This window comes from Myodes glareolus, chromosome 2 (assembly GCF_982192425.1).
Source record: "Myodes glareolus chromosome 2, mMyoGla1.1, whole genome shotgun sequence".
Lineage (NCBI taxonomy): Eukaryota > Metazoa > Chordata > Mammalia > Rodentia > Cricetidae > Myodes > Myodes glareolus.
The window spans coordinates 77575815-77598253 of NC_142027.1; the positions used below are offsets into that span (position 1 = coordinate 77575815).

At 46.5% G+C, this 22439-nt stretch overlaps 1 protein-coding gene across 6 annotated transcripts in view; it reads right to left on the reverse strand.

Annotated features, from left to right (window-relative positions):
- Nucleotides 1–1145: 1145 nt before the first annotated feature.
- St6gal1 (ST6 beta-galactoside alpha-2,6-sialyltransferase 1) overlaps nt 1146–22439 on the reverse strand; it is a 140341-nt gene continuing 119047 nt past the window's right edge. For all 6 annotated transcript variants that reach the window (XM_048453871.3, XM_048453873.3, XM_048453876.3 and 3 more), the window contains 3 exons: nt 7600–7698; nt 6181–6355; nt 1146–3998 (listed from right to left, as the gene is read on the reverse strand). In XM_048453871.3, coding sequence (XP_048309828.1) covers nt 3757–3998; nt 6181–6355; nt 7600–7698 — 516 coding nt within the window. In that variant the 3' untranslated portion in view covers nt 1146–3756. The remainder of the gene's footprint in view (nt 3999–6180; nt 6356–7599; nt 7699–22439) is intronic.

The following is a 22439-nucleotide window of genomic DNA, read 5'->3' on the forward strand; positions in this document are numbered from 1 at the left end:
CAGAGAAGCACGAGACTGAGCTGGCAAAGCCAAATCACTGGATGCAGGAGCAGGGATACACTTCAGGGTTCTCTGGCCAACCAGGAGGACTTGGGTGGCTGCTGAGGGGCCTGTCTTCCTGAAGGAGAAGACCCACCGCCTCAGCATCTACGGTTGTATTCCCCAGAGTCCTGGCTGGATAGCAGGCACCACCCTTGAACGACAGCCTGTGGGTCCTTTCCCATCTCCAGCCCAGGAAGCCGCAGCTGGGAGTTACAAAGGCGGGGGTGTGGAGGGAGGAGGCATTAGGCTTGATTTGTTAAGGGCTATAATGTGTAAAGCACCTCAAAGTGTGTGGCTTTGACAACACAAGTGTATTGTCTCAAACTTCTAAAAGCCAGAACTCCCAGATCGAGGGGAGTCCCTCTGAGGACTGTGGGGGCAGAAATCGGTTCCAAGCGGCTTCCCCAGCTTCTGCCGGGTTTCTGGCAACCTTCAGCATTCCATGGTTTGTACATCACCCAGACCTCAGCCTTCATCATTACATGGTGTTTTCTCCGTGTGCGCCTGTCTCTAGATTTCTCGTTTTTATGAGGACACTAGTCAGTCTGGAGGAGGGGCCCACCCTGCTGCGGCATGACCTCATCTTAAATAATTAAGTCTGCCTTGATCCATTTCCACAGAGGTCCATTCTAAGTCCTGGGGTTAGGAATTCAATATGAAGGCTTTGAGGAGACGCCCTTCTCTTGTAAGCAGGTGGTTCAGGGAAAAAGAAACCCCCTCCAAATATTTTTCTCCGAGCACTCTTGGCAATTCCCTTGAAACGTGATTACCCTAAGGATGGAAGGGTTCTGGAATCCAGAGCAGGGGTTTCTCCTCCCATTCCATTTCCTCCTCTCTCCTAAGGTGTAGGGGGAATGGAGCATCATTACCTGTGCCTAGCAAGAGTGAACAGGAGAAGAATCAATAAACCGTCAACATTTCCAAGAGTCCGTCCTTTGCAATAAATATGTAACCTATACACCTTTTCCTGGAGTGTTGAAAGGGAGATTAAGGCCAGAGACTGCTGGAGGAATACTGGTGTTTGGCATTTCAGATGGAGCTTCTTGGGACACAAGAAGGATGACTGCTCATCCCCTTTAGCAGGTATGAAGAGAAGAGGCAGATTTTTGAAAAAATGATTTATTTTAAAATGTATACGGTCTTTGGATAATTTAGAATCAACAGGTATGCTGTTAAAGTCTCTGTTACTCTCTCATACCCCGAAACCAAGAGCAACAGCAGATCTGATTGGCAAAAGGGTCCTATGACTTAGGATGCACAGATGGCTACTAAAGTCAATGCCCAGGTAGACAGAGGCTTTCAAAATCACACATTTTGAAACTGCCTCTCTCAAATATTAAACATATCAGCAAACTACCACCACCACCCACATCTACTTTACTCAGGCCTCCACATTTACGGAGCACAGAGAAAGTTTTACAGACGCCAGAATCATATTACACTTAAATAAATTTATTCCCCCACATTAAGAACAGTTAAAAAAAAAAACAAACTAGAATCTACCCAGTGTTGTCTCCATCCCTACATCGCCATGTACCTCCTGCTGACAGAATATCAGCCTCCTGGGCACTCCATCCCCAGCCCTGATGAGTTAGAATGGGCATATGAGAACAGAACTCTAAGGAAGCCGGGGATGCCCTCGCCTCACCCCACACAGCCGCCAAGCAGCCCAACGCTCTGTGCACCTTCGAGCAGAAACCGATGTGAGGTGCGGGCAGCAAAGAGGGGCAGGCTCCTGGGTGCTGCAAATGAGGCAGTTGCCTCACAACAGAATGAACTCCATGTTCCTCTTCACCGCCCTGCTCCCTTGCAGCGAGGGCCAGTCCTGGTGGGATCGCCCAGCAGGCCCCTCATGAGTAAAGAAGGAAGGACAGCAGGGTACCTACTTCCTATGCACTGTGGACACAGTCTAGCCACAAGCCTTTCTGTGGTCCCCACACGGCCCTGTGAGGTAGGATTGTCACCCCCATTGTACAGATCTGGAAACAAAGACTCGAGAAAGAGACTTTGTGTGAAGTGGCACAGTGAGTCAGTGGGGGTCAACCTGAAAGCCTAGGACTTGTCACTTCAGGCTTCCTACTGTCTGCATAAGGCAAGGGGTCAGCAGTAAACAGGCGTCTGAGTTCAAGGACCGTGGGTCTGAAGCTCAAACACGGTATCCCTGCGAGCACACAGGGCCAGGCTCGGGAGGCCAGTGGACTGTGTCTTAGTGACCTTGCTTCATTCACATTCATTTTGTTTCATTTACCATAAACAAGTCACTGAGCCGCTGCACACCAGGGCCTGAGTGGGCCATTGTGGTTCCCCACCATGTGGTAGACAGGTCTCAGAAAATTCTTGTGAGAGTATGCTTGTCAAACTTCCTGTCCAGAGACCAATGCCACTTCCTTGCTGGGAGGTGGTGGAGCACAGGACGATCAGCAACCACACACCTCACACCTCGTGAGAATCAGGTATGATTAAGACGCTAACCTAAAGTCCTGGAAAATGTAGTTCCCACACCCTGAGAGACCTTCCATGGAGGGCCCATGAGGTCAAAGAAGTTGGGGTCAGGGTATTTGTTAAACAGAAAATGATTCAAAGTAATCTGGAAGGGGGAGACTGGTTTACAAGAGAGGAATGGTAGCAGAAGGTTAGAGAGTCAACATTTTAAAAAATAAAAATAAAAAGAGCCCCAGTCTATCTGACTCCCCTGGTGTCCACTGTGGGGCAGCACTTGCGGCCGAAGTGGGTAGGAGCTTCCTAACAAAATTTCCTTAGCTCCCATGTCCTAACAGGCCTTAGAGAATGGGAACGGGAGAAAGAACACAGCTCTTCCAACTCGGGTGACATCTGCTCTGTTTGGCATGTGTCCCTTTCCCAATGTCACAGCCCTACCAGAACATGGCAGCTCTGTCTCCTCCTGGGTGTACGAACAGCAGGCCCCTCCTCTCTAAAGCCCAGTGCCCCCCAGCACATGGAATGTTTGCATTCTAGCTACCTGCTGGGTATCATCTCTTCTGTTCACCGGTGAACAGGTTGAGGACAGAGACAGGAGGTCTCTGTACCTTCGGTCTCCACATGGAGAGGGAAAAGCAGCCACTTGAGAGCCTTTGCTCCGAAGCACCCCAGCTTAAGGATCAGCCTAGGCAGGCAGGGTGGCAATAGGACAGTGTCCCCAGGGAAGTGCCCTTTGGGGACGATTTGGTTTTGGAGTAACTGTGCATGATTCCATGTCCTGTACCAATGATTTGCTTTCCCTTCCCCGAGTCACCCTGCCTCTGGCACAAACCATGCCTTGGGGGAGTATCCTGGAGATGTGAAATCACTATCTAGGTAGAGATTTCAAACCACAGGGGCGGGGTTGGGGGGCAGGGGGTGCTGGTTTGTGAGGGTGACATCATTCAGTTGGGAAAAAACAAAGTCTGGTTTTAGCGAGCCCGGCGAGAAATGTGGCTCTTTCCCCTGCCTGTGTGGATGGGGAGGAGGGTGCTATCTAGGAGGAATGTGTGTGGCAGGAATCTGAGCTCCTATCCTCTGGGGCTGCATGGAAGGCCGGGTCCGCCTCCATGCCATCAGGAGTTCTTGCCAACAAAATTCCCTAGAGTGCAAAAAGCAGGCTTGGGCCTGTTTGGGAAAATAAACAAACCGCTCCTCCAAGCTGGGGTAACCAGGAAACCAGCCATACAAACAACCTAAGGAGAAGAATCAGAGTGCCCGGCTAGAGACAAGTGCTCAACAGTTAATGTTCCGGAAGCCGGACAGCGTGGCTTTCCCAAACAAATAAATGTCTTCATCTGTCCCCTCGTTGAGATGCTTCACCAAGTTCTTCTCGAAGAGGAGCGGGTGGTAGGCACCCATTGTGCAGGCACTGTCGAAGAAGCTCTGGTGATAGTAGCACATGTCGGTCTTGCGCTTGGATGGAAGGAACTCATAAATATCTACCTGGTCGCATAGCGTCATCATGATGATGATACCTAGAGAAGAAAGCAGAGGCGAGTCATGTCCAGTAACCGGAAGCAACCCAGAACTCTGCCCAGTACCTTGAATTTGGTGAGCAGCCACCCAACATTCTAGCTACTCCTAATGATTCCTAGCCTGGGTTTTTCTGATAAGTCAAGACCAACAAACTGATCCATTTCATAGCGCTGTGTCCCCAGCGCCAAGGTTACAGTCTGCTATGTGTAAAACTTCCGCCATTCTACAGGATTAAAGGGCTCCAGCGGTGAAGTTATCGATGGAGTAAGCTATTATAGTACGCCAATGGGAAGGAGACAACCAATGAAACAACACCGACACTTATACTCAGCACTTCCAAGTGTTACTACACCCGGGTTACTACACCCAGCCAAAGCCTCACGGAGAGCAGTTAAGAAGACGGACTCATAGACTTCCTGTAGGACACAGTTCTGAGGACAGAAAACTTCTCCCCTTCACTGGGATGAGACCAAAGGAAAGCAGAGCCAACGCACGGTCCACACTGGTGCTGGCCAGGGAGGCAGCACAGTGGGATGCCAGCTCATCCAGGCACAGGGAACTCAGGGCTACCCAGACTTGACCCCGACTGGCTGAGTTGTCTTGTGCAGGAAGCGATGCCTCTATGTGTCTCACATACTCTCTAAGAAGGAGGCCTATGCAATGCTTCTACTGTGTAGGTTACTGTTAGGGTTCAGTAAGATCACAACTGAAGGAGCCCTTTTCAGTCACTAGTAATATAGGGTATCTTTAAAATGGAGCAGCTCCCAAATCAGGGGTGAAGCTACCGACTGTGGCCGTAGCTCTGTTCTGGAAGAATCATGGGCTGTAAAAACACTTCTGACCGCCAATGGCTCCCGGCTCAATGAGGAAGAAAAGTTAGCTCTGTGACGGAGATGTAGGCACTACAAAAGCATCCCAAGGAATGACAGGAAGGGACGCTTCTCCTCAGTAAGGCCTGAGAGCACTGGTGTGGGGTGAAGGGGCAGTGTATGTAGGAGGAAGAACAGCCACAGCTGGGACAACACGGTCAACAGCAGGGCAATGGGGTAACAGGAAGTGTGCTCCTCAGCATGGCAACTGTGGCTGCTCTAAAGGCTGCAGAGAGAACACGGATGCACCTACGCAACAGCTGAAGCAGGGGTTAGAGAGGGGATGCCGTCCTGCAAGGGCCCCGAATAAAAAAGTTACTCGTTTACCCCAGGAATATTTACCAATGCCGATCCCACAAGGATAAGTGAAACACAGTTAGTGCCCCAGTATGGGAAGCAGACAGATAAATTGTACAGGGGTGGGTCTCTGGAACCATCCGGCTCAAAGTGTTCCACTATAGGTACCCATGGAAAGAGTGTCCCTCCCTCTGCCCGGATAGCCTGTACACTCATGGAAATGTCCCAGTGGTCCACCCAAAGAGAAAGGGAGGGAAGGATAGATGGGCGGTAAGAACCGAAGGGCACGGGAAGAGCCCAAGAAGAGAGCCTTTGACCAGAGTTCAGGATCCTAATGCCCAGGCCGTCCCACGTCAGCTCCCCACTTCCCACACAACCCCACACAGGCAAGCTTGCCCATCTTCTCTTGGGGTTGTGATGAAGACATCCACAAAGCAAGAGAGATACAACTGACTCGGGCTCCAAACATGGTTCTGCAGAGCGGTGTTTCCACTTCTGTCGATATTTAAGTGTGTAACATTTTGTTCATTGTACTTTTTAGCATTGTGATTTTTGAAGATTCTGAATATCTTGATTAACAGTTTTAATATAAGATTAATCATATTACTTGATTCATAGTCTCCATGAGTTTTGGCATACTCTCTAAATTGTAAGCCTAAGCCCAGGGTCTTACTCCATCCAAGGCCCTACTCTCTCACTTTCTCTTTGCTTGCGCATCTCTTTACACTATTGCTCCATGTTAAACCCTCCTTCTCTCCTCCACAGAACTATCTCTGACTGTCTAGCTAGTGGGGTTCTTCTCTCCGACAACAGCAAGGCCACTCCTCAATGTGGCCTGAGATGCCTGACTGAACTCCCTCGGCAGACATCCTAAGAAGAAAAACCCCATCTTACTTGAGATAGAACTTAGTACAGTGTACAAGCTGAACAACTGTTCAGGTAAATGAATGAGACCCAAGAAGAAAGTCAACCTCTTCTAGAAAACAACGCAGGACTTCTCCAGGCCCGGACTCACCCAGCATGCCGGAGGATGGCGGGTTTGGCTGAATCCAGTCTGGAGAGATTTCCTGCATGATGTCCCACAGTTCCCACGGCATCTGAGGCCTGAGCATATAAAAGGGCTGGTTGGGGTACAGCTTGCGATAACTCTTATATGTTTCGAAGAAATTGTAGTCTGGCTTCTTATACCACTGGGGGAAAAAAAAGGAAGTGGTTGGGTCAGTGCAGAAATGTGCTCCTTGCATAAACATTCTTGCCAGAGCATCAGCCTTGTCTTGCAGCAGATCACAAACTTCTCCAAATCACAACATTAGTGGGTAGTGAGTAGGGACCAGGACATAGTCTATGCTCACAGCACTGTTGGACTGGTATCCGCTGAGGGGGTCTCTGCACCATCTAAACTAGCTTTGATTTGCTGTTCATTTGTTTGTTTTTAAGCCATTCTCACTATTTTGCAAAAAGGCTTGTACAGAGGTCCTGGTCTCAAGTGATCCTCCTGCCTCAGCTTTCCCGGTAGCCAGGACCAGCATACCAAGGGACTCTTACTATTGAAGGAGAGAAAATTGGGGCCCAAGTTGTTGCATTTGTGGGTTCAAGAGTCATCCTTTGCCTGATCAGGCAGACTTGGTTACAACTGAGATCACTGGAAAACTGGAGACTTCAGAAGCGAAGGCACTGGTGACTATCTCAGCCGACTAGCCATCGGTGGGCATTTAAGGATTCGGTGTGCCAGAAGTGCTTCCTGTCCTGCTTCTGGAAAGCCATTCTCCCGAGGCCACAACAGCCTCTGGCAAGAAAGGCTAACCTACATCTATAACACAAAATGAGGGGACAGTCCCAGAAAGCCTGAGAGGCCGGCAGGCCCATGGCTCCGATCTTCTACCCTAAAACAATGGACAACAAGATCCGTGCCATTGAGTTAGGAAATCAGGTCCTGGCACGGGTTGCGCCTTGCTATGCTTAGCTTTCCCATCTGTAAAATGGGAGCCACTGCACTGCCACCTACTTCTGGATAGGGTTACAAGAGTGAAATGAGAAGACTTCTAGACGTCGGAAGTGAGGAGCAGAAGGTGACATTACTGGTAGGAGTAGCAGTAATTGTTCTTTCCTCACCAGGATTCACCAGGAGTAAGTGGCCTTGATGGACACAGGAAGTAAGCATTGATAAACAGATCTTACTCCGGATGACTCCTGGCCCAGTCTCCAACACTCTCACTGTGCATCTTCTCCAGAAAATATGCAAATGACCTTCCAGGGAAGCCACCCAGAGGGGCTGGTTAGGACAGGGGGGATTCTGAGTTTGCTAGCACCCCCACCCCCACAACCGTGTAGAGGGCTGCCTAAAACCCAAACAGCCAGGAATGGTTCAGTCAGGTATGACTTTAGAAACATGAAATCGTGGGGAAATCAAAGGGCAGATGGGAGGTCCACTTACACTTGGGATATCAGCATGATACAAAGACGGGTCCCACACAATAAGGATTCCTTCGTTGTACAAGCTGTTCTTCAGGAACTGCTTTTCTGTGGTGATTAACTGCGGGGAGAAAGAGACAGGATGTGACATAAGGATTTGTGTGTTAATATTTGGCTCATAATAACAATTGATACATCACCAGGTTGGTACCACCTGAGACCCAGCGCCACATATGAGGACCCAAACTGGTTTAGCACTTCCCTTCAATGGAAAGACAGGAAGAATGCTCGCGAGAACTGAGTTTACAGTGAGCTGTTAGCCATGGAGTAGAAAGGTTCTGCTCGGACCCTTTCTAAAGGGTCACAGTGAGAACAGTACAGAACTGTAGTCCTATAGCTATACCTGGCCAGGAGTAGAGAAACAAAAACTAACGGCCCGTTTTTAAAGATGCCACAGGCAAGCTTGGGCCCAGTTACAGATAAACTGAGAATATTGGGTCCCGGCTGGCATCTGCAGTCCAGCTACAGGCCCAGCCCAAATTACTAACAGCCAGGCTTGCCTAAGCACCAGGGACATGAAAAGATCAAACGCCTGATAAGTTTTAAATAAAACAATCGACAAATGTCAACAAAGTTAACAATGAACCTACCCACTATCTTTGGTAAGAAATAGACAAACGTGAGTAGCAGAGGGAACGACAACCCAGATGACGTGGCCACTCACTCTGGATTATTCAGCGAGTGAGGAAAGGGAGGAAGAATCAGGGTCTCTGGGCTCTGAGTCTGTTCTCTGAACTCAGTGTGCCCCTCACTCTGGGCTGATGCCTGGCCTTGCAAAACCATAAAGTAATAAACTAACTGCCTTGCTTTGGCCACCCTGGGTCTCCAATGCTCATATTCTGAAGCGAGGGTCCTTGTGCCTCACAGGAGAAGTCAGAGTGGACTTTGAGTCCTTATTAAATATGATTGAGGATCCACGAAAGTCCTTTCAACCACCCACAAAGTCTAGTCTAGTCTGATTACATCATCTTTCAGAGGGGCCAATACAGATCATAGTTTCTCTGTTACCAAGACAAGGTCACTTGGCTGAACAATAAGAGTCAGCAGCTCACGTGAAGGGACCAAGTATACTTACAAAATAAAATAAAATAAGAGCACTTCAGATGCAGGTTCTCAACAGACTGAGAGATATGCATCTGCTGCCTACTGTGAGCACGAGCCACAGCCCAATTCCCTAACCTGCCAGGGACGCAGGGAGGCTGGAAGGTGAGCGTGCCAACCTTGATGGGGCACTTTTACAAAACATATTAAGAACCTTAAACCAAAAATCATATTTAGATCCGACGCTTTCGCTTTCAGGAATTTATCCCAGGAAAGAATCTAAGCTTGAGGGAGTGTATGCATAGAATTGTTAATTGTATTATATATCAAAATAATAAAACTGTGGAAGAAGGCAAAAGGGAAGACTTGGATACAAAAAGTCCCAGATCCATTCTTGTCCTTACATACTCACTCTATTGTCTCCAAAGGTGCCATTTGACCCAGCTATCCCACTTCTTTGCATGAGTCTGAAGGACTCAACATCATACTGCGCAGGTGCCTGCCCAGCCATGTCCGTTGCTGTTCTATTCACAAGATCTAGGAAACTAAAGTATCCATTTCCTGAACGGTTTCCCAAACCAGCTGCAGTTCAGCCAATGAGTAGCTAATAAAAATGTGTGTCATGTATACCTTGGAATACTATTTAGCTGTTAAAAAGATTGAAATCACAAGCTTTGCAAGGAAATGGATAGAACTAGAAAAGTTCCTATTGAGTGAGGTAACCCAGACCCAGGAAAACAGATGTCACATGTGCTTTGTCTATGGAGGTTCCTAGCGCCAACTCCTCAGGAGTGAGTACACAGCCTGGCATAAATCCAGAAACCAGGAAAGTAAACCAGGACCATTGCCAGGATAGCAGGGTTGGGGACTACTTGAGAGGGACTAGCAGAGTACAGGTAATCTAATCAGGCAAATGGGGAAGGGAAAGGGGGAAGGTAAATCCAGGGAAAGGGGGGATGTGAGAAAATAACAGTAAGGCTGCCTGAGAAAGCCACAAGAATCATACTATTAACTATTTACCTTAGAAACCCTACAATACATGTAATTTTGTGTAGAACTACACACATATAGTTTTAACAAACTTTTCTCATCTGGGCTGATAGTGCTCCCTCCAAGAGCCAAAGACCACCTAACAAAAATGGCAATACCAGACACAAGAAAAGCACTTTTAAGGTGTTGGTCAGGGTTGTCTAGGAGACTCCCCAAACCTACAGCCTATTGCTGTTGCCCTTGACTATCCCCAAGAGGTATAAGGTAAGTAAGCCTCTATCACCGGAGATACCCTGCACTTCAGACACAGGACCCAGAAGTCCCTGAGCTGGAACACACCTCAATGCCCCTCCCTGAGGACCAGCTTTCATGGTACCAGAAGGTGTCATGCAAGTTTCCAAAGGAGGGGAGCAACCAACAGTCTCACCCAGCTATGACACCTATGAACCACATTAACTACCAACGTGGCGCAATAACCTTACGGGTATAGTAGTGGCACACAGACCTTGGTGGTAACCCACAGCTCTCTAATTGGAATTAAGACCTGGTCTGCGGTGGGACCAGGTCTTTTATCCTGTCACTTGTATTGCTTTTAATAAAACGCTAATTGGTCAATAGCCAGGCAGGAAGTAGAGGCGGGGCAACAAGAACAGGAGAATTCTGGGAAGAGGAAAGCTCAGTCTGTAGTCTTCACCCAACCACAGAGAAAGCAAGATGAGAGGGCCTCGCTGATATAAGGTACCGAGCCATGTGGCTAACACAGACAAGAATTATGGGCTAATGGAAGATGTAAGAATTACTTAATAAGAAGCCTGAGCTAATAGGCCAACCAATTTATAGGAGACTTCTCTTTGTAACAGATGGAGACCACTGCAGAAAGCCACCACCAATCAAAATGCAGAGTTATGGAGCCTAGTCTCATCTACAAAACACAACCACACCCAACGCTCAGAGAACAGAAAAGAGGGGTCGGAGAGACTGTAAGAACCAGAGGATCTGGGAGTTTGCTGTGAGAGTGTGTCTCCTAGTAACATCAGAAGCTCCACCTGTGACGTCTCACCAACATGACTGCCCGAACATGAGCTGAACAAGGGAGACACCGACAGACTTGTCAGCCTGGACAGGGACAAGTCCAGGAGGCTTCAACCCTACAAGAAAAACTACAGGTGATGGAGGAAAGCTGGGATCAGGATGGGTGGTCCTTCCCAGGGAGGAGTACTCCAATTGGTTGCCCAGCACCAAACAGAAGCTCTGAAAACATGCACTCATACACACATAATATGAGATAGCTATCAGATACTCTTTGTAAAGAATAGCTCAGGCATGAGGTTCCTGGGTTAAAAGTGAGCAGTGCATGTGGTAAAAACCAGACTGAGAAGGGACTGAAAATGAGAGGAACAAAATCACAACAATCCCTTCTTACCTCGGTCACCAGTGTTAGGGCAGAGACCTCACAGCATCACTACAGTGTCTGGCAGTGACACTAACGGGGATCGACATATGGTACAAAGAATAGTAATGTCATGAACTTCCTATCCCTTCCGACAGATGGAGGACCCCTGCAAGCCTGTAGATATCATCTTCTGCAGAGCACGCTCTTCTGTGAGACAAGAGTTATTTATGGTGGTGAACTCATGTCGACCAGGATTTGTATCGTTAGATCAGCTGCTAAAGAGTCAAGGGTTACACAGACCCTGCCCTTCAGGTGGTCACAGCCTGATAGAGAAGGTCAACAATGAAACAATGGCTAAACATACAAGAGCTTGTATTGACACTAGAGACAGGGTAAGGATGACAATGGGGTGTTTAATCATTAGGGCATGATAAATATGAACATGCCACATCATGGAGGTCAAGGGAGCAAGAATGTTCCAAACACAGAGAACAAGTGCAGATCCCTGATGCTAGAAGATGTGAGAGTCCAGAAAATGGAGAGCTGCCAACATAAGCCTCTTCCTTCTTCCTTCCTCGGTAACCTCAGATAATTTATTTCACCGAGTGACAACCTAGAAGAGGCTATCCGAAATAAATACTTGTCAGCTTCTCTTACAGTTAAACGGCCAAGTACCTAATTCTAATCAATAATAGGTAAAGAGCATGGCTTCCAGGAGGTGACCCTCCCCCTTCAGCTGCCTGAAATGTGGATGTGACCTCTGGACCTTGAGTGGTCATCATGATGTCGTAGGCTGACAGCAACAGCAAAATAAAAAGTAGCGGGACCTGGAACTCTGCCACAGCAGATAATGTGAAAGTCAGAAATGTCTACCCTGAACTTTCATAAGGCAGAAGAATGAACACATTTTGGTCTACTTAAGGGAGTCTCGGGGTGGGAGAGGGGAGGGGGGTAAGGTGGCTCCTGTCACTACAGTCAAACCTAATTTCTATTCTATATGGAAGGTGTCTGTTTCGGGAGTATAATTTTTTCAGTGTGGTTAGAATTCAGAGACAGAGGGATGTGGACAGGAGCCAAGTAGTAGGTCCTTCCCATCTGTATCCCAAAGGTGAGCCAGCTTCTGGTAGTCTTCCTAAGCACATATACACACATGCATGTGCACATGTGCGCACACACACACACACACACACACACACACACACACGAGCAGGATAAGGATGGCCACGAGGGAGGCTCAGGATGCTCCCACACTCTTCTAAATGTATCTTCCAGGATACAACTCTGTAACTTCAACCCTCATCTTTAGCTTTCCCCATGTATACCCCATGGTGACCAGAGTTGTCTTTATCCCCATTCAGGCAGAATGCTCATGCCAGGTGATGTGTAGTATGTCACACCATTCTGACACTGCCCCAATCCAGCTGTTTCCTTCATGTGTAAGGGAAGAGGCTACTGCCAGCCTCTGTTGGCTTCTGTAAACTTTCTCAGCATCTGTGGCTTTTCTGTCCTGAGAAACCAAACTTTCTCCTTTACTGTAAATGATAATAATGTGCCATTGGCTGATGGCTACAGCTGAGTGTGTTTATACGTTATCGCAAAAATATTCACAATGGTCCTAGGAGGCATTGATATGTTCATAAAAGTTGTACTAAACTCAGGGATGCCAAGGAACTTGCCCAAGCCACACAACTTATTAGTTCAAGTCAGACCATGAGTCTCCTACTCTCGAGAGGCCAGATGTCTAACCACACCCTAAAGTGACTCACACACGCAACGTGGATTTCAGGCTCTTGGAGAGAGATGTGAAAGGGGAGAAGCTTGAAAGTATATCATGAAAATACTGATTCCTGTCTGAGGTTAGCATGTCACGCCTGGAAGATTCCAGAAGGATTGATTAAGGCACCATTTTATAGATGAGTAGAGTGAAGTCCAGGAAAGAGGCAGCACTGTCAGAGGTTGTGAGCTGGAGGCAGAGACAGAACGGAAGCTTAATGGCGGGCGACCCCCAGTCTTCCTCCTGCTCCAGCGGGGGACACTCTTACAGCCCCCAGGAATTTATATAGAGCATATCCTCTTGTACACATGGCTACTGCCTGGTTCTCCGAGCTGCTTGAGATGAACAGAAAGGCATTTCCAGAAACTGGAGAGAGGTGATAAATGGCACATTTAGGCAGAGGAGAGCCGCAAGTGGCCAGGGCTGGGCCCTGCTGGAGGGAAAAGGGAAAGTCATGAAGCATCATTGTACCCATCTTCCCAACCCCTTCAAGTGAAGTGGTTTTCTGAGCATATCCACATCCGTTTCTATTGGGTGACATTTAAACATCACCTCAAAGAAAGAGTCCCTGAGACCTATGGAGGACAGGAAGTGCGAATTCCTACCCTGCTCCCTCCTCCTCCATGCTACCTCTCTGTGTTCTTGGTAGACTTAGGTCTAAAATGTTTTGTTCGCACACACCACATCCTATGAGGCCTTGCCTAAGGTACCAGCCTATACTGGAAAGAGCAAAGCTCCTGTATGTACGTAACAAGGCAGTATGAACTGTCAAAGGATCCTGATGGGAAAGCGGTGAGATCATGAAGAGACTCAGTCATCCCTATAGCAACAGAGCTCAGGAAAACAGCTAGCAAGAAAAGGCTCCTCCGGGGAGACAGGCATTGCTGCTCAAAAGCAACCTTCCCAACCACAAAGTAACAAATACTAATGTATAGAAAATAGGTGTGGAACACACATGCACACACACAAGGGGTACTCATCTGTGATTACACGTGATTTCGCTGTTCAGACCTTACCTCTGACTAGTTCTAGCTGTGACTCTTTTCTTCTCGGACCACTTTCTTTCCACATAGGGCTGTGCCCCATTCAAATGATGGAAATCTGATTCATGGTGTGCCTGTATTTAGAGACAAGGCCTTTAGGGAGGAACTGAGGCCATAGGGTGGAGCTCTCACCCACTAAGTGTGACGACCTTGCCAGAGAAAGAGGCACCAGTGTCTCTGTGCATGCGCTGGAAGAAAGGTGAAGGGAGGACTCAGCAAGAAGCTGGCCATTAACACTCACAAGCATGTGTGTGTGTCCTTATGAGTATGCATTGTGAGATATAAAAATACATCTGAACTTCATAGAAGGAGTCTAAGTGCTTAAAGCTTTCAAAGATAAAGGCAAGCATGTGTATGTGTATGAATATACACACACCTACGTGTATATATGTGAACACAGGCAAATATGCATATACTATATATTTTCACATTTATAAAACACATGTGTACATGTGAACATGTGTAAATGTGCACATACTGTATATTCATATGTAAAACACATGTGTATGTATGAACATGTGTGTATGTGTATATAATGTATATGTACATATATGTTTCTACCTGCACAAAGCATGGAGAATCAATACTACTCCATCAGGAGTGAGTGCACCAGGGTCGGAGCTGGGTTACCAGAACCATTTTTCAATAAAGAGAACCTGCGAGACTAAAGGAGCCTTTGAAGAAAGCAGAAGTCCCTCTGCAACCAAGACAAGAGAGGGAAAGAAAGCTTCTGAACATTCAGTGCTCCGGAAAAAAGCCCCATCTTCACCAATTCTTCATGATAGAATCAAATCTTTAGCTGTTTCCTGAATTTAGAGCTCTTCTCTGGTACAGACAGTACATTTCCTGACTGGTCCCCATGCGGCCAAAGGTCACAGCCCACAGTACATATCTAGGTGGAGTCCTCTGTGGCCAGAAAACTGAGGTAGGGGTTTTCCTTGGTCTTTACGTTTCAAAGGAGGCCTGTGAACTTCACTTCCAGTGAGCTTATTTATATATGAGTGTGTGGAGCCTAATTAAAGAGCCCATTAAGGGGACTCTGGGCAGCCATACCTGGCGTTCACAAACAGGGAGAACAAAACCACTTTTGGGAGGTCCTTGCCAGGGCAGTGGCTGGCTGGTAATTAGGAACAACTAACCAGACTTTGGTCACATCACCTTCAACAGCACAGACTTAGGCAAACAGGGTTAACTCATCTATTTACATTTTCTTTAGAGGCAAAGTCTCTCTGTGTTGCCTGCCCTGGCCTTGACTTCCTAGGCATAAGGGATCCTTCTGCCTCAATCTCCCATGGAGCTGGAACTCCAAGTGTTTACACCTGCCTGTCATTCTTCACTGTGCAATATTTACTAAGGGACTTATCTCTGATATCAAGGGTATCTCATGGGTACATTCACAACCAAATTAATATTTAAAGCCAAACAAATATCCTGGAACACTTCACTATTCCAGAAAGTACAAGAGTGCTAAAAATGAATGAGTGAATGAATGAATAAATGAATGAATGTGGTGCGGGAGAATTGTCTGTATTCTGTCAATCATGTTTTAAATAAACGCTGATTGGCCAGGCAGGAAGTATAGGCTGGAAAACCAGACAGGAAGTAGAGGTGATGCAATGAGAACAGGAGAATTCTGGGAAGGAGGATGCTGATTTCTCTCAGCCCCGCACAGATCACCGAGGAAGCAGGATGTGACCTGCCAGCTGAAAAAGGTACAGAGCCATATGGCTAAAATAGATCAGAATAATGGGTTAATATAGGTCATAAGAGCTAATAAGAAGACTGAACTAATGGGCCAATTAGTTTTATAACTTATGGAGACCTCTGTGTGATTTTCTTTGGGGCTAAAAAGCTGTGGTAACTGGGCAGAACAGAAAACTCCAACAAGCAGGCCCCCTCATGTTACATGAATGAAGGTACGAAGGAAGAGAGAGGGGGTGCAGAGGAAGAAAATGTGAGGGTGTGTATGTCACAAGGAACAAGAACCACCACTGGCCAGATCCAGAATAATTTGCATAAAAAGGAATTCAGAACAGCAATGAATTATAAATTATAAATCACTGAAAAAATAACAATGACTCCTTAACCAGAAGAAGGAAAGAAGAGAGGGAGGAAGGAAAGGAAAGATGAAGGGAGGGAGCGAGGGAGGGAGGGAAGGAGCTGTTTAGCTTGTACTGTAACAACCCACTTCTTAACCTGCCTATCACAACCTCGCCTGGGGTCACATATCGCTGTGGGGATTTAAAAAACAAACAAACAAAACGAAGCAAAAACAATGTGGCAACAGGAAAATATTTCAGAACACCCAACAACCAAGAAATAGTTCAAAAGTCAACATGTAAGGAACCAGAGGTGCTCTGGGAACCACTCATCATGCTGGATGAGAGAGCGTCCTTGTAGCTGTGGTTAGGAACACAGGACACTTTCCATTCCTGGCTGCCATGCCGAGCAACGCCACAAAGGGCCTAAACCACCTAGGCTCCCATGTGAAGTTACCGTAAGCTGTGCACTGCAGCACCGAGACAAACAGTAGTGATATGGTGTGGAAAGCAGGTGACACTGCATCTGGGAGAATACACTAAAGTCCACAACAAGGCGGGAGAAGGACACAGTCTCCTAGGTCCTTGTGCTCACCAATAAGCACTATGGAAACCAGGAATGTTAAACGCGGAGGGTTGACTCTGCAAAGCGAGAGATGTAGAACCTGTCTTCCACCCAGAAGACTGGGAGTGGGTAGGGTTAATAACCCGGTGACCTCTGTAAGCCCAAGCTACATTGCCTACCCCCCAATACTTGCGTTGATCTCTGTCAATCTTTGGTGCTACCTTGAGCCTGCTTCCTTAGTTAATCCATGGAACCTATCTTTATGGAAGATGTCACTTGTACTTTACAAGAATTTGATGCAGACTTAAATGTGCCTAAAACTACCTAGTGTTAGATTCCTGAAGTTTGACTGCTGGGTCATATTGAACCCTGAGCCCAGCTTCCTTCTTGCCTCCCCTAGATTGACACTCTGCTGGCCTTGGTCATAGCAAATAACCCCTACCCCCGCCATGTGGTGACATGGGTGAGGGAAAGACACCCTCTCCCTGCCCTTGCTACCTGCAGCAGGCAAGAGGGCTGGCTCAGGGTCAGGAGAATAGGGAACCAGTCCTGCTCCTCACCAGCTGCAGCACACAGGTGAGCAGGCCCAGCATCCCGCCTAGGGAGCACACTAGTGCCAACCCTGTTTTCTTGGGGAGGGGGGCAGGCACAGGTGAGTCAGTCCTGAGGGAGGGTGTGAAAGCAGGGGAGTTGGCCCTGATCCTTTCATATGCTCCCTACAGCAATAGGGAGACTGGGCCTTGCACCTTACTTGGGCAAGACAGTGAAACTGGCCCTGGTGGTGTGATCATGGGTGAGCCAGACCTGAAGTCCCAAAAGCAAGAAAACTGGACTCACTATTTGCTGCTGGCTGCAGATGGGAGAAAGCTGGCGAGCTGAGCAACCCAGCTACCTGCCAGGCCCAGAACAAGGGCTATGGGTTGGCCTACCTCAATATTCTCCGCATCTTTGAACTGTTGGAACATGTGAAGGGAATGAACCTACAGATGCAAAACTGCAGGATCTCTACGACACAGGAAAGCAACAGGATAGCCAAGAGGAGCCCCAGCACGAGCCCATCATCAATGATGACTCAGAGGCCACAATCTCCAGCCAGACCAATGACTTGTGGCCATGAGCACTTACAAGTGCAGGTGAATGGACTGAAGAGTGAATTGCAGGTCACACCACAGCTTACCCGAGGAGAGTCTTCTTTTTTCTTGTTTTATTTTGTTTTTGTTTGTTGGCTTTATTTGGTTTTTCTTTTAAATTTCATTCTGTTCTGGGAGGGAGACTGCAAGGGTGGAGGGTGGAGTGGTAGTGGGGGATGGGTGGGACTGGGATACATAATGTGAAATCAGCAAAGAATCAATAAAAGTATGAAGGATAATGAAACATAATTTTCAAAAATATAAGTGAATAAAAAAGGGAAAGCTTTGAATATATTTGCACTAAATGAGATTAAATGGACAAAACTGTAGTATCTGTTTCTGAGTTAGTACTGTAAAGGAAAGATACCATAAAATTAACAAAACCAAGACACAGAAAAATGAAAGAATGGCATTAATATGAACTGGTGCTTTCCTACTTGGGCATCGTATTTAGGGACTGGTGTCTATCATATGTACAGCATGCTGATAATCACAGTACTTGGAAGCCTCTGGCAGGAAGGTGAGTTTGAGGTTAGCTGGGGCTATGCACATAGGAAGATTCTGTCTCAGAAAAAGAAAAAAAATCAAATCAAATCCATCTGTCCCTCAATAAACGTATAAAGGAGCAGATCATCTAGTAAATATCATAAAAGGTTATTTATAACTGAGTCTGAATAACAGCCTACACAATCTTTGTTTGTCTGATATGGTCTTGTAATATGTGAAAGGTTTGAAGTATTTCCAGGTAAAGTGTTAAAATAAGCAAAAGAAATCTTGCGTCAATCACAGATGGCTATCTAGCAGCTAGTACTTCTGTGGGGGTATATGTCATAACGTGGCTTGGAAAGTAACAGGGCATTAAAAAAGTACATAGTTTCCTTTGTGGGTGAGGGGGTTTCCAGACATATTTACCTTAAGAGGAAGCTCACTCTAGATGGGGCTGTCATGAGTCATGAGTACCAGACTGAATTAAAAGGGAGGAATGGAGAAAGGTGGCTGGAGACTGGCACCTCCCACCTTGGTTCTTGACCACTGCCACAGACCAAGCCATTCCCGCCACCATCCTTTCCCTGCGGTGACAGACTACATTCCTCTGAACTGTAAGCCAAAATTAAGTCTTTCATTTTAAGTTGCCTTCTAGTATAGTGATGCGAACAACAGAAATAAATAAATACACTGGTGTTTCCCACACTGACTGGCTAACCAATGTTATTCTCGACACTTTGATATCGCAGTGAACAAAATGACAAAGTATCCACTCTCACAGACCTTACCTTACAGTGGAAGAGGGAAGAAATAAGAAAAATGGGTAAACAAGGCAAAGAATGAGGGAAAAGGACTTGAAGATGTCTTTAGAAAACCAGGGGAGTGCCCTGAACCAGCTGTCTGTCCGAGGGGCTGTCCTATGCAGACTTCGCTATTACTTTCGATGCAATCTGTGCAGGTCACCTACCCCTACTCCTGGTGTAGGAGGTCCTTCTGTATTTGTGTTGCTTTCATTGGTTAATAAAGAAACTGTTTGCCCTGATAAGGCAGAACTTAAGTAGGCGGAGTAGACAGAACTGAATGCTGGGAAGAAGGACAGACAGGCAGACACCATGGATCTCCTGCCTGGGATGGACACTGGTTAGAATCTTGCCAGTAAGCCACAGTCAGATGGCAATACACAGATTAATGGAAATGGGTTAAATTAAGATATTAGAATTAGCCAATAAGAAGTTAGGGCTAATGGGCCAGGCAGTATTTAAATAAATACAGCTTCTGTGTGGTTATTTCGGGGGTTAAGCTAGCCGGGTGGCCAGAACAAGGGACCCCACTCTCTTTTCAACACACTCCCTGCCCCCTTCCTTCTGGTCTTCGTTTGTACAGTGAAATGGTCAGGTAAGAGCCTGGGCAGAGAGCTGCTATTTCTGTGTGGCTTTTGTTTGCCGCTGAGCGTCAGTGCCCCCCACAACCTGCCTCAGAGAAAGCAGTCCGTGGCAACTTCTGAAATGAAGAAACTACTTTCTACCTCCTACGCCTTTTAAAGCTGTGATTTCCAATAACCATTTGAATCGCCTCAAAGGAACTGCCATCTCTAGAGACTTCATGAGCACTTACGACAGTGAGGAAATATGAGGAACAGCTTCACACCAATAAGTTAGCTAATTTAGAAGACATATGCACACTCTTTAAAAGACACAAACTACCAATGCTCAGACAAGAGGGGCCACATATCAAAAAAAAAAACAAAGCTGAAAATCTTTCTACAAAGAACAAAATAATACTCGGGGCGGGGGGGTGCATGCCTTTAATCCCAGCACTTGGAGACAGAGGCAGGCGGATCTCTGAGTTCGAGGCCAGCCTGGTCTACAGAGCAAGTTCCAGGACAGGTTCCAAAGCTACAGAGAAACCCTGTCTTGAAACCATTCCCACACACACAAAAAAACCCACCACCAACAACAAAAACATTCTCTCTTTTCCCACTGTTCTTCTGAAGAGGCAGGCTGGTCCTTGCCTCTTCTTCCTCTCCTTTCTCTCTTTCCTCCCCCACTCCCTTTATATCAATAAAACTCCCACAAAAAAATAATGCTTAATTCTACACAAAGTTCTCCAGAAAATTGAAGACCATGGACCACCTCCCTCTGTGAATGGCCCTTACTCCATCACCAAATGCCAGACAAAGATATTACAAGAAGGGAACCCATGATCCTATACGCCACATACACACAGAGGCAACACTTCCTAGCAAACTGCCCCCAGTGGACAGTTCTAGGGTTAGATGAAATTTTAATGGAAGTACTGGTTAGGATAGACTTTGAGTTGAAAAGAAATGGGAGTTAGATAAGAGGAGATAGCTTCTAATTTATAAGCTTCATGGGTGCCCTCACAAAAAGAACTCTGAGCCCCAAACTGTTGTTCCCTTGTCTAACATAATGGATCAGGGGTACCTGGCTCCACTGGATACACTGTGCTTTGTGTATACTTTCTACAGGCTTTGCGTATGTATGCGATGGGGGAGCGCTTTCTCCTTTTGCTAGAGTCCATAGGGAAGAGACTGTATTGTGTTCTTCAACCTTGGCAGAGGACTTCAGCTGGCCAAACAGATTCCGGGGCTGATGGCTGCACATCAGACAGACAATACAGGGGAGAGAGGACACAGAGCTGGCCAAATTTCTAGCTGGGGGTTTTGAGTAAGAAGGTCATTGAATTCACTTTCAAGTCTTGGTCCTCTTCTGCTCAGAGGTAACACAGAATGTACCTGATGGTCAGAATCAAGAAGCCCCAAAAGTCACAGTACTCAAAAGGCTTAACTTCCAAATCATGAGGCCAAATACTACATTACAGGAATCAGTCAATATCTCCTCACGATAAAGGTGTGAACTAAAGTTCTCAGAAAGAGGACACGTCTGTGTTGACCATTCCAGAACTTCAGTGATTGTGGGGACTTGAGTGTTGCAGATCCAGGGCCATAATTACAAATGATCTTGGGTTTCCTTGGCTTCCACTGTCTCTCTTTGGGTATGAAGCAACATCCTTGAGACTATTGGGTAGATCTTTTGAAATTTATGAATGGACCCTCATGTCCACCATCAGATGGCATCTGAACCATAGAGCAGAATTTTCTGCTTCTTGTTGTGACCTGCCTACCTCGTATTACAGCAATGTGTTGAAAGCCATGCTTGTTTATGACTTTCTTTGCTCTGTTACTATATAGACTTCATGAAACTGTTCCCACAGTGGAGTAGGAAATTTGTTTCTGGACCATGGTCGACTCCTATTGACTCCAGAAAAAACCATATGGATTGTTCCATTTGAGGTGAAAGCAGTGTTTCTTGCATTGACCAAGCACAGAAGGAATGCATCTCAACAAAATCAAGGCTACGTATCGTACATCCGTGCCAGCATCATAAAAAATGGGGAAAACTCAATGAATTAGAACTAAAACCAGGAACAAGACAAGAATGTTCACTTTCTGTTCTTACTCAATCTGCACGTCTATCTACTGGAATACAGACAATGAAATGTGATATATTACACCATGGAACTTTATTCAGATGCAAAAATATGAAATTTATAGGAAAGCTGATGGAACTGGAAAATGTTGCATTAAGTGGGGTGGCCCAGCTCAGAAAGACAAATGCGCATTCTCTCATCTGTGATCCTAGGGTGTCATGTTTCCCTTTGTGTATTTCTGTGGGAGTGAGTACATGCTGAGCCTGGGAAACCAGAAAGGAGCTAACAAGAAGGAGACACCCGACTTTTTCAAGGGAAGGGGTGGGAAAGGTAATAGAATACATAGGGTATAAAAGAGAAGGGGTAGAAGGGCTTAAGGGGGGCTGAGAAGTAGAGACATGGGATGGAGCAAGAGTGGGGAAGGGCTGGACAAGGTATTTACAAAACTTCCACAAGAAAGCCTGCAACTTTGTAAAATAAATGAAAAACTAAAAATGTAAACTACTAAGCAAAAAGAGAACCCACTCACCTTATGTTCACCTTAGCTCTGGTTATACACGATGGAAATGCACACACACTGCCCCCACCAACACCTGTCTATCCACACCTTGGGAAAGAAAATTGGAACTTAAAGAATGCCACAGAGGCTGGGAGATGGTTGTGATAGGCATCTTCTGGCACAGGAAGAAACTTCAGATCTGCTTCCAATGCTGTAAAACTTACTAATAAACAAAAACACAAAAGCTACTTTGGGGTTTCAGGTAGCGCCGGGAAACAGACCACATCCATCCCCACCTCTGCTCCCTCCTGCTTACTTTTCGAGCCTCTTGGAGTAAATTGTTCACAGCTTGAGCCTAAACGACCTTGGGTAACACAATGATCAAGCTTCGT